Source organism: Centroberyx gerrardi, chromosome 18 (assembly GCF_048128805.1).
Source record: "Centroberyx gerrardi isolate f3 chromosome 18, fCenGer3.hap1.cur.20231027, whole genome shotgun sequence".
NCBI classification, from domain to species: domain Eukaryota; kingdom Metazoa; phylum Chordata; class Actinopteri; order Beryciformes; family Berycidae; genus Centroberyx; species Centroberyx gerrardi.
The window spans coordinates 7197501-7210845 of record NC_136014.1 but is presented as its reverse complement, the minus strand read 5'-3'; the positions used below and the strand labels follow the sequence as shown (position 1 = coordinate 7210845).

General features: G+C 41.4%; 1 protein-coding gene across 1 annotated transcript in view; it reads left to right on the top strand.

Annotated features, from left to right (window-relative positions):
* lama2 (laminin, alpha 2) overlaps positions 1 to 13345 on the top strand; it is a 168922-nt gene that overhangs the window by 84369 nt on the left and 71208 nt on the right. Inside the window, exons 24-28 of the mRNA XM_078290077.1 lie at positions 508 to 688; positions 4947 to 5083; positions 7912 to 8043; positions 8781 to 8885; positions 11992 to 12135. Of these exons, the coding sequence (XP_078146203.1) occupies positions 508 to 688; positions 4947 to 5083; positions 7912 to 8043; positions 8781 to 8885; positions 11992 to 12135 (699 nt within the window). The remainder of the gene's footprint in view (positions 1 to 507; positions 689 to 4946; positions 5084 to 7911; positions 8044 to 8780; positions 8886 to 11991; positions 12136 to 13345) is intronic.

The following is a 13345-nucleotide window of genomic DNA, read 5'->3' as shown; positions in this document are numbered from 1 at the left end:
TGCAATATATAAATGATATGTTTGAACTGTTTACTAATCCTTAGTAAACTGTACAAAGACAAAAATAATTCTTAATAATTCAATAGTTAACAATACAATAAGGGTGGTTATTATAAAGTGTAGTGTTTTTGACTTGCAGGGTTTTTAAGGTGCACACTCATCATATACTGTATCTATCCCCTCTCTCTACCTTTCTCTCTCTCTCTCTCTCTTTGTCCCAGACTCTTATCTACAGGAGGTGTGAATGCCCGGTGCCTCTGCAGCTCATTTCACACAAACGCCTCTCTCCTTCTCCTCCTTTTCCCCATTCATTCCTCTTCCTCCTCCTCCTCCTCCTCCTCTTCCTCTCCTTCAGTCTCCAACCACAAGTCTGCACCTCCGCTCATGTCACTGTAACTTTCTTGTCTCCGAGCCGCTCGAGTGTGACCGCGACTTGTTTCACACTCACCCCTCTACCTGCTCTCGCCCCCGTGTGTGACTCCCCTGTGTGTGCTTGTGCGTCTGCAGCCTCAGACCCACGGCGTCTCCAAGGGCGGAGCTTGCGTCCCGTGTCACTGCAACTCGTTCGGGTCCAAGTCGTTCGACTGCGACGAGTCGGGCCAGTGTCGGTGTCAGCCGGGCGTCGGCGGGCCCAAGTGTGACCGCTGCGCACGAGGACACTTCAACTTCCAGGAGGGGGGCTGCACACGTAAGCATGCGCTCTGGATGTGTGTGTGTGGGTGTTGGGTTTGGAGAGGGAACAGTGTGTGAGTACATGTGTGATAGGTTTGGAGAGTGAAAGAGAGTGTGTGTGTGTGTGTGTGTGTGTGTGTGTGTGCGTGCGTGCATGTGTGTACGTGTGTGTTAGGTTTGGAACGAAAAGGCTGTGTGTGTGTTAGGTTTGGAACGAAAAGGCTGTGTGTGTGTTAGGTTTGGAGAGAGAAGAATGGTGTATGTGCGTGTATGTGTGTGTATGCGTCTGCGTGTGCATGTGTGTTTAGGAAGAGGACGTGTGTGAGTGTGCATTTGTGGGTGTGCTTGATCTGGAGAGAGAAAGAGTGTGTGTGTTAGGTTTTGAGAGAAAAGGAGTGTGTGTTCGTTTTGGAGAGAGAAAGTGTGTGTGTGTGTGTGTGTGCATGTGTGTTAGATTTGGAGAGAGAAAGTGTGTGTGTTAGGTTTGGAGGGAGAAAGTGTGTGTGTGTGTGTGTGTTTGTGTGTGTGTGTGTGTGTGAGAGAGAGAGAGATGTGTGTGTGTGTATGCACAATTGTGTGTGTGCATGCATGTTTGATAGGAGAAAAGTGTGTGTGTGCATGTGTGAGTGTGCATTTGTATTTGGAGAGATAAAAATGATAATGATCCTTTTTACCTGAACAGAAAGATAAGATGAAATTCAGTGTTATTTTCTAAATGAGGCATGAGATTTGTCTTCACCTAACCTCAGATCTAAACCAGCCACACTTACAAACGTTCAGCCCTTCCTCACTGTAACATGGGCTGACCCTGACATCTGCCCATAGAGCAAAATACAGCACCATCCACTGCAAATCCTGATCAGATCAAAGCATGTGGGTTTCTACTGAGGGTGTGAGTTGCGAAAAAAGGAACCTCCACAATTTTAAAATGGTGCGCCTAGCAACTTCGTAACTCCAATTCTACTGTTTTTCTTTTTAATTTAAAAGTTTACATACGGTAAATTCCCCAAGTTACACGACCCTAGTTTCCATCACCCTATTTAAGAACCCATTCTGTAATTTCCAAAATGCGCGGGTGTAATTTGGAAAGTATGAATCCTTTTTTTTATAATTGCTGCCAAGCTTACATTTTAGAGAGTTCGCACCTGGAAGCAGGAAAAAAGTGAAACCGCTTATTTAGAACAGTGAAGAATATTAGTTTCAGCCACTGGCTGCAGTTAACATTTGAGTCCTGCTGAACATTTAAAAATATTTTGTCAACGTAGGCATTTCTTTTGTTTCGGCTTTACATGGACATAACAATACAATTTGAGCCTACAGCTTCACAGCGAAGAACTTCATATCTCTAAAAAGTCTGCTTTTCAGAAATAATGAAGAACTGGTTGATTTTCCCATTGATGCCTGTGTATTTTTGACATTACACCATTTATTCTAAATGGTTTAGCCATTGCTTCCAGGGTTATGAAACACTTACATATCAGCAAAAGCTACAGCTGTCAACTGCAGCATTCATACATACATGCACATATATACTACAAACATGCAGAAAGAAACACATGAAGGAAGAAAGGAGGGAGGGAAGGAAGGGGGGCCAAATTAGAGAAACGAGATACAGCTTCTACCGGAAGCTGAACAGATGAAGTGTTGCCAGGAGAAACTGGATGCTGATTGATACCAGCGTCTTTGAAGGCGGAACACACAGAATAATAATGACGTAACCGCTAAATTATGGAGCTGAAGCATTTCTTATGCATCTTGGCCGGTGAACAGGCAAAATAGCTGATGATTTTGACAGAATGTTTAAAGCGGAAAGCATTTTTTTAATTCATTTAACCAAATTTACCCATGAAGCCCTTTTAACCATTAGGTTTATCACAATGTGCGTGGCAGAAATCAAAGGATATAAGATAACAGAAAGAACAAAAACATCACAGATTTTAAGATATGGGGCCAGAGCTTGTGTGTGTGTATGTGTGTGTATGCGTGTGTGTGCATGTGTGTGTGCACATGCCTCCCTATGCATGCATGTTTGTGTGTATGTGAGAGGATATGAGACAGATAAAAGACAGATTTCATCAGCGATCTAAAGGAGGGCACTGTACATTTATTATCATTATTCTATTGACATTTTTTCTATAATTCCAGTTTATTATCATGCTTACTCCTATACATAAGTCCTACTCCAGCAACCTCACCACCCCATTCAGCCTCCATCCCTCCGCAGCGGCGATTTAAAGTCAAGTTAAATCAGCACAGCGAGGATTTAATACCAAAGCTATACACATCGGTAGTCACACCTCAAAGTTAAATTCATACTAATCTCTATTATTAAGTGCTTCTTTGGAAGCTGTGTGCGGGATGAAGTATCCCCAAATTATACAGAACTGCACGGGACATCCCTGATTCTGACTTCCAACCGGTTGGTTCTGGATGTGCACTAGCCACAGGTGGAATGAGTCCTTTGAAGAAAAGTAGAATACTCTTCTCTGAAATAAGAGGTGCTGGTCTAAAATGAATCGTGAATATGAATAAGGCAATTTTGTTGCTTAATAGTAATTAAAATCTCAGCAAATTCTTCTTTCGCTCACTTAATTTGGCATGATTTGACACACACACACACACACACCTGCTTACGGATTGCTGAATCTGTCAAATGCCTAACTAACAAGCTGACATTATCTAAACACATAATCAATCAGATGGATCAGTGATGAAATGATCAGTTCCCAGTCAAAAACAGCACAGAAATGAACCATGAATATTGAATTGTTGTATGATTCCAAACACAATTCTGAGCTGTTGTTTCCAAGAGCTGAGGACCTCCACTCTGGTTGCCAGAGGGTGTGTTACGTCACCTGAAACCCCTCGATTCTTTTTTTTTAAGTCTACATTCCCGGCCAATTTCTTGAGATTAAAGGCAAATTATTTTTTAAATGAAAATACGAGACTTGTTGTAAATCCTATGCCCCAAAAACTTGGCATCCCAGGCAGCAGGTGCTGCAAACTTCTGGTTCCAGTGTTTTAGTTGTGCTGCCCAAAATGAGGATTAAGCATCCACGCATCCCGAGTCTGAATATTAATAGCTTTCCTCCCATATCTCCTTATGCAATATATTATTGACGCCAAGCACTATTGACAACCAAGAAGAACAGTGTTCAGCTGGCCAGAAAAGGAGGAAACATAGCTGAAAGAGAAGATAGGACTGGGAGTTATTTGCTTTGATTCATCTTAAGATCACTGCCGCGGTGCCGCGGTGCAGCGGTCAGGTTGCAGCAATAATACACTGGCAAGTGTCCAGTGTTCTAGGGAATTTATTGCAGATAGGCTGGGATACGAATAAGATTGAGTGTGTAAGAAATTCCAAATTACCTGCAGATAAAACATAACTTTCATGACCAAACAATTGATATAAATTAACCAAAGGCCATTCAGTTAACACTGCAAATCAAGGAAATCACACATTATTAAATGGATTGTAAATATGAACCAAATCATACAGTGTTAGTGAGTGAATAGTCTATTAATTGGTAGTAAATAAATTGATTGAATTGGGTGATAACAGGGGATTATGGGTGCTGGAGTTTGTGGATTTGACTATATCTTACTGTAACCAACTTGCTCCATTCATTTATTTACTGTCAACCTTTTTGCAGTGATTCAATAAAGTACTTTTTCAAATTCCTGTCAAATTGAGCCTGCTTCATTTGCATTCATGCAAGGTTTAAGACGGTATAATTCAGTAAGTACTTAAATACTCACCTCAGAGCTCCCTAATAAACAATTTGCACCACCTCTTTCATGTTTGCTTTTGTGGCGTGTGTCAAATAATAACGCTCCAAGATAAAGGCATTTTACAAATTCAAAAGATGAGGCAATCTGACCCTTGTTCTCTACCTCAGTGTGTTCAAAACAAGCAGTTGCTCTTTCAATTTGAAATCTGTTTAACTAGTATCTTGCTGTATGAAAGCACAGCCACATCATTGTCAAAAATTCCAGACCCTGTCTCCTATGGGTAAGTCAGAACACAGCTATGTCCGTTTAAATTGCTGAAAATCAGCTGTTAACTGCTATTTTTGCCATGTAAACCAATGATTTGTCTGCAAGGCTTGCTTGGAAACTTTTAAATTGTTGGTGAGATTACTGGAGGAGGACATAAAATTGTATTTCATTCTGTGTGGGTTGTATGAGACATATATCATCCTATTTTCTTTCTCTTATCCTCTTTTATCTCCTTTCCTCTCTCTTCTCCTCTCCTCTCCTCTCCTCTCCTCCAGCCTGTCAGTGCAGTCATGTGGGGAACAACTGTGACGCGAACACAGGCCAGTGCATCTGTCCTCCTAACACTATTGGTGAGAGGTGCGACCGCTGCGCTCCCAACCACTGGGGCCACGACATCATGACCGGATGCAAGGTAGGACGCTACTTCTGTACATACCGGGCTCAAACAGTATTAGTAGATAATTGTTAGCATTTGTTTAAATTACTTGTGGTACCAGACCGGCGAAGTTTGCACACATACAGTAGGATAATATAACAAATGGCAACTACAAGACAAGACACCAGGTTTTTGGGAGATTGGCCCATTGGTCAACTTACTGTTAAGTGTTGAGAACATAGACACCAAAATCATCCATATGTCCCCGGTAGATCATTGGCTCAGCTGCTGCATGCTAACACTTTAGCATACACTATGTTGAGTGATAGTAGGCTCCATGCTAACACTTTAGCATACACTATGTTGAGTGATAGTAGGCTCCATGCTAACACTTTAGCATACACTATGTTGAGTGATAGTAGGCTCCATGCTAACACTTTAGCATACACTATGTTGAGTGATAGTAGGCTCCATGCTAACACTTTAGCATACACTATGTTGAGTGATAGGCTACTAGCATTATCCAAAATAAGAAGACTGATCTTTGAGTAATAAAAAGTTGTTAATGATTTTTATTATTCTGACTGTAGATTCATCATTTTCTGCAGCCAAGTTTACTTTTGGAACTATTTCAGTTGAGAAACCACATACCCATTCACCCACCGCCTTCACTTCCTATGGAAACAGGCAAAGTAGTCCCTGCTAGTTCAACACAGTACGTTATTTTCGTATCATATTTTGTGTAAATTTTACCAATCCTACACAAAACTGCCAGATTTAGCCACATATACAGTATTTTGAGATGACTTTACTAGCTTCAGAGCTGCTAAAAGTTCAAATTTTCTTACTTTTGAGATAATGCTGGTCGCCTACTATCACTCAACATAGTGTATGCTAAAGTGTTGGCATGGAGCACCAGAGTCAATGATCTACCAGGGACATATGGATGATTTCAGTCTTTGTGTCCTCAACACGATTACAGGTAGAATGAATCCAGCTCCAAAAGGGCTTATGAATTATTTGAAAACACTATTTGACCCAGGTGTGCTGCATTATTTCTAGTTAAATAGGTCTTTATGTATCACTGCGTGCAGTCTAACCTTGCATGTCCACCTCTTGAACACTATCTTCCACTTTTCAGGGATTGAGAAAAATAGTCTTTTATTCAGATTAATGACCGTGCACTTTTGAAATGCAATAAAGGCCAATGTAATCCTTCAATTCAAGAAAAAAATCTTTTTATAAGCCTGCTGTCTCATCCCTCTATATTTTTTCTCGCTAGCTTCTCTTGGCCTTTCTTCTTCTCCATGACTTTTCTCTCATTGCCCATTCTTTACTTTTCCATACTTCCATTCCATTCTTCTCTTCTTCCTCTTTCCCCTCCGCCCCTTCTCTCTCTGTACATACTTCCTCCCTTTCTCTCTTCTCCAAATCCCTTCTTCCGTACCTCCTTTTCTACTGTTTTGCACCAGCTGTAATGTACTATCTCTTACTTTGTATCCCACCCTCTATTCCTTCGCTTCTCTTATTATCTCCCTACTTGTTTACACGGCCTTTTCTCTCTTTCTCCTCTTTATCACTTTCTTTTTTCTGGCTCTTTCCATCCCAAGCTTCTGTTTCTACTCATTCTCATTTCCCGTGTCTTTTGATACGAGTTTGTTCAAAGTGTTTGAAAAGTAATAATTGTGCACTAAAACTTCCTCACCCAAGGGCCCTGAGGCAGCAATAACAGTAAACTATTAGAAGCTAACAGCAGTGGTAAAGTATTAGCAATTAGAGGCTCAAACATGAAAGCAAGCCTCGGTTTAACAATAGATTGATCAAGAAGAGTACATCACAACAGGACAGAACAACACAGGGGAAAAACAGTAGAACTAAACAAGTAGAATAGAGCAGAAAAAACAAACAGAAAAAAGTACATCAGAGCAGATCAAAGCAGAACAGAACACAACAAAATAAATTACAAAATACAGAACGCAACAGAAGTGCAACAGAACACAACAAGAACGAAACAGAATGAAGTAGAGTAGAACAGAACAAAGTAAAACAAGAGAATTAACAAAGTAGAACAGAACAAAGTAGAACAAAACAGAACTACATAAAGTAAAACAGAAGAGAGAACCATAATAGAACAGAACAGAACAAAGTAAAGCAAGAGAAAAAACAAAGTAGAACAGAACAAAACAGAACATAATAGAACAGAATAGAATGAAACAGAACCGAACAAATTAAAGCAGAAGAGAACAGAATAAAACAGAAGAAAGCAAATCAGAATAGAAGAGAATGGAGGTTCTTTCAGACTATGCAGAGATTCATACTTCCCAGTAAAGTTATTCGTAAAGAAAACAGCCCTCTGTCTTCAGCTCTTCACACCTTCTTTCTCTTTCATTCTAAGATGTGTAATTCAGTCTTCCAGTCACTGGAAAAAAGAGGTAGAATCAGCCTTCCTGTCTGACAGCTGAGTAGATGAATAGATCTGATTGGTAGGTGTGGAGTGGACAATTACCACAAAAAAAAGCTGTTTTGCTTGTTTTAAGATGGTGAACAAGTTAAAAAAAAAAAAAAAGAATGACAAATCAAACTGCCCAAGAAGAAGTGCCGCATGTTCTTTCTCCTCGTACAAACCGCTTCTTTATGAATTATGACTCTACTAAAACATAATAATCTGTCTGCCTATGAAAGAAGACACAGAGGCAGCTTATTCTGAACTCACCTCTTATCTCAATGGAGTAGCATGAAAACACACAGTTGTTAATCTGTCTCTGTACCAAAGTCTATCCAAGAAAATGCTTGTACATTTATAAAGGGTTTCTGTCCGGTGGTCTAATTTCTGACACTCTATATGTGTGTGTGTGTGTGTGTAGGACTGCGGCTGCAGCGTGGTCGGCTCAGTGACCCAGCAGTGTAACGTCAACACAGGCTGCTGCTTCTGTCGCGACTCCTTCAGAGGAGAGAAATGCAACGAGTGTCAGCTGGGATACAGAGACTTTCCTCAGGTAAATACAATCCTGATCAATATTAAATACTGCTACTATTATTATTATTCTTTGTTTAGACCGTAGGGGAGACATAGGAGAAAAAAAGGGAGTGTTTCTACAGATTTGATAATTGATATTACTACCAAAAGAAGCCGGAATATGAGGATTTCTCCCCTGCCCAATTGGAAAGATATTGGTGCCATCACATGGTAGAAGTTCACAGTTTGAGCACTGGGACCAGAGGACTTTAAAGGAGCAGTTCACCCCAAAATGAAAATTCAGTCATGATCTACTCCCTCCCCATATCAGTTGAAACTCCACAGAAGTCCATAGGACCACCAAACACACAGCTGCAGCTCCATCACAGCTTTCTTCCAAGCAAATCGAAGGAAACAGAGTCTGGTAGTTTCGACTTCCAAAAAGGGCATAAAACGACCACCCAATTTCTCCAAACAACTCATGCGGCATCATCTATATGTTTTGTGGCCAAATGATTGCACTGTGAGTCCAAAAGGCTTCTTGTGTTGTACGGCAACTGAAACAAGGAAATGGGCTGATGCTGGTTAGAACTTGCTGTTTAGGGAAATTTGATGATCGTTTTATGCCGTTTTTGGAACTCTAAACAACCCAAACTGTTCACTTCAATTGTTTGAGAGGACACCGGACAACTCGGTGTGTGTCTGGCTTCCCCTCTCTGAGCCTGTGTGTTGCTGATGACAGCGGCTTGACGGTGCCTGCGTCCGTGTTTCCCACAGTGCATCCAGTGCGAGTGCAACGCCTCCGGATCGGACAGCCAGACCTGCGACCTGGAGAGAGGAGTGTGTGCCTGCGCAGATCGCACCGGGAGGTGTAGCTGCAAGGTACAGCACACACACACACACACACACATACACACACACATGTATCCCCGTAGCCCCCACACTGATAAGCACACACATCATGGTAAAGAATGCCTTTTATTTTTGCCCTTTTTTCACTTCATTTGTATTTTTTTTTGTACCTTTATTTCACTTTATTCACTATATAGAGGCTATATAGATTCATTGTTTTACAGGAAAAAAAACACTTTTCAGATGATTATACACATGATAATGCATGTATATTTGTCAATTTGCTAAAAAAAATATGCACATCCTACACTGCTCAACTGGTGTTAGTTTGAACAAACCAGACCACACATAAAGGTAAGATCCTGGACACTGAATTGGGTAGTTTTGGGCAAATTTGATCATGTCAAAGATCATCACATTTTATACATTACATTCCAAATATATGTATTCCGAATTCACCTTGTGAGCCCCACTCCCAGACTGGGAATCACTGAGCTAAAGGCCAATCCGACTGAAGCGAGATCAGATATTTTAGGAAATCCTGAAGCAAGCAGGTCAGTTTACCTCGACTGACAACAATACCACATTCTGCCCAGCAGCAGTATACTTTTACCTTTCAGAAAGTCAACTTTAAGTGTGACTCAGTGTGTGTGTGTGTGTGTGTGTGTGTGTGTGTGTGAGAGAGAGAGAGATGTGTGGTATTTGTTATTTTGACTCCCGCTAGGAGATGATAGTTTTGATTTTAAATGTCAAAGCAGATTTAAAACTCACTGCACGCGGTTTAACATCAGCGCTGAATTCAGCACAGTATTCTGTGTGTGTGTGTGTGTGTGTGCACACGTGTTTCTCTGTCTATGTATCTGCATGTGTCTTTCTCTCTTTGTATGAGTGTATACAGAGTCTATGCATATTTGTGTGTGTGTGCGCACGTGTGTAATTATTCCAGTAAATGTCACAGCACTGAGTACGACAGGCATCTCTGTGTGATGGTCTCCATACGCTCGCCCACACACACGCGCACACACACACACACACACACACACACAGTCCACCCCCCTATATGCTCAGTGGGGGTTCTGTCTCGCTAAAAGGGAGAGATAGAGAGAGGGTGATAGAGAGACATAGACAAACACATAGGTAGGTAGATAGATAGATAGATAGATAGAGTTCAGTGTGGGCTGAAAATAAGCAAGTTAGCTCTGTGTGTGTGTGTGTGTGTGTGTGTGCTGTGATAATGAGGGATGTGGTCTCCTCTGCCTCTCTTCTGTCTTGTTGACAGACTGTCACCATGTCACACACACACACACACACACACACACACACACACACACACACACACACACACACAGGCCTACTACAAACCCCTGTTAAGTTTGTAAACATAGACAGATAGTTAGAGCTGCATATTGAAATTCAGTATTATTTTTCAGTACTTTGTGATGTTCAAAGACATAAACACCTGACAGGAGAAATGTGTTTTAACATTGCTCTTCTCCCAGTCAGCCACTACCAGCTTTTAGCTGTGATTTGTGATTTGTGAGGAACATAATTGGTTCTCTCTGGTGAAACTGGAGTTTATAGTAAGTTACTGCACACTGCAAAAGTATCTGGTATTTAGCATTGTTTGTTTCCTAGTGCAAATCAGCTTGCTTCAACAATTGTCTTGAATCAAATGCCATTTTCTTGAGACTAGGGGAGTGATCTGCCTTAATTCAACGTATTGTCACTTATTTCTAGACAATTTTTTCACTTGTTTTAAGGAATATGAGTTTAAACCTCAATAATACCCCAAATTACTTGTTAAGATGGATATTTTTGTATTGCAGCTCAGCCTGACAAACCCGACAAGTTATAGGCAGCTGTCAGATGAAAGTAGATAGTAAATGGCATCAACATTGGCAAATAAAATAAAAATGAACTTGTTGAATAGCCATAAACAGTTCAGAGAAATGGACCAACCTTGAATCAGAGTTAAACCAGTTTGAAAGGGAGTGGGACTCCAAACTCCAGATGCCAGGAGAGTGGGTTTATTTTCTCTTTGTGTGTGTGTGTGTGTGTGTGTGTGTGTGTGTGTGTGTGTGTGTGTGTGTGTGTATGTATGTGTGTGTGCGCGCGTTGGCATCAGATCTATCAGAGAAGCGAAATGTTCCGTATGAGAAAAAACTGAGTTGGTTTGATATTCTGATCCCCACTGTCACGGCTTATCTCTCTCACACACATTAAACGCACACATACGCACACACACACACACACACATGTACATTATCATACTGATCACATTATCCCCCCCACACACACACGCATGATTCATGGCCTGTAATGAGGCTCCAGATCACTTGGTGTCAATTTCACTCTGAACAAATACCAAATACGAGCTTGTCTGCCTGTCATTCAAGCAGTCTATCTGTCAGCTGTCTTTCTGTTATTGTCTGTCTGCCTACTGACATGTTTTGCTGTTTACCTGTCTGTCTGTCTGTCTGTCTGTCTGTCTGCCTCCCTGTCTGTCTCTCAGTCTGTCTCTATGTTTCTCTCTATGGCATTATGTGAACAAATATTACCTTTTAGGGAATAAATCTACCTCTGGTTTCAGCAGCAGCAGATACGCTCCCAACACCTCTATTGCAGGGCCTTGCGTCTTATCTATAACAATTACAATGCACTGATGTTGATACTGGGAGGAGCAGACTGCGCTGAGGCACTAAAATCTGATACCAAGAGACACTTTTAACATGCTAGAAATCAACAAAATGAGACTTAATGTTCTGCATTTTCCACACATAACACAATAAAAGCCTATAACGCAGCAAATGCCAATAATGTGTAGTAATAAGTCAATTTCAGCTTTCCAGGTCCCTAATATACTTTCATTCTTCAATTGTTCTTGCTCCTCTAAACTTTTGACATCAACCAAGGTTAATTGGGTGATGTTTTGTTGACAGGGAAGTGAAGTTAAGCCTTTTCTTAGCAGAAAGAAAAAGGGCTTAATATGCAGCTCTGTCCACAAGCCCATTTTAGACCAGGAGAGTGAATTCCAAGTTATTTACTCAAAGAAAGAAATCTAAAAATAATCTTAAAATGTGTATTAAGAATCCCAAAAGCTTAACTTAGCCTGTGTTTGCATGTGTCTTCTTCTCAGGCCAATGTGGAGGGGGCCAACTGTGACCGCTGTAAGCCAGGCAACTTTGGGTTGTCGGTGCGAAACCCGCTGGGCTGCAGCAAGTGTTACTGCTACGGCCTGACGCAGGCCTGCACAGAGGCACAGGGACTCATCAGGATGTGGGTGAGTAGACATATCTTAAGTGTTTTTTTACTCCTATCCATCAGCTGGATTGATAAGAATGATTTCAAATAGGACAGGCTCTATCTAGCGATACATAAAACTATCTACATGCAGCTAAAGCTTGTTTTCCCACAAGAAAACAGTGCTGCTTGTTTTTAAGAGTCTATGAAACTTACTTAGTTTAAGTCCTGGGCTGAAAAAGTTGAAGAGCCCCTAATCTACACCGAATTGTGTCCTTTGAGACTTTGTACAGATATAAGGCGAATGAAAGTCAAACAAATATATCGGCCAAACCAGCTTCATTGAAAATTCAGCCACTCTGCTGCTGCTATCCAATCACTCATGTATTCTGCAGCTTAATGCATGCTGAGCCTTTTAAAACAGACCTCTGTATCGGCTGCATTTGTGTGATGATGCATAGATTCAGAGGGAATTCCCAGCAGTCGATAATGTGGCCAGGCAGCCAGCCAGTGCATCAGGACCCAGTCAGTCAGTCAGTCAGTTAAAGTCAAAACCAGTCAGTAAAGCAGAAGTGTGTAAGTAAACCTGGAGCCAAGCCACAACATTCTCCCAACACCAATCAGTCAGCCAGTCAGTCGGCAAGTTAACAATCAGTTGTTGAGTGGCAGGCTGTTTTTAATAAAGGGGCTTCCTCTCGGAAACGGTTGCCGTCGGCCCGTCGGCGATAAACCGGCGTTTCCATGGTAACCGCGGAGTTTTCGGACAGAGAGTAGCGAGAGGCTTCATATAAACGACAAACATTCACTTCATTTACTGTTGACAGAGAGATAGAGAGAGAGAGAGAGAAGGAGAGAGAGGAGAAAGAGAGAGAGACAAACAGGGAGAGAGAGAGAGAGAGGGAGAGAGCGGGACAGAACGAGAAAATGAGAGAAAAAATTGAGAGTTTATTGGAAAGAGGGAGATTTTCTCTGAACCACTGAATCGTGAGATTACACTGAGTGGAGTGCGACACACACACATGCACACACACATATCAAGACACCATACACATACACTATACAAACACAGCACATACACATTCACATACACATGCACTCACACTGCATGGCATACATGGGACTTCACCGAGGGGAGAGGAGAGGGAGACATGCGCGCGCACACACACACACACACACACACATGCACACAACCATTTATTAGGTATTTACATCTGATCAGAGAACTGTGTGTGTGTGTGATTGGTGAAAAA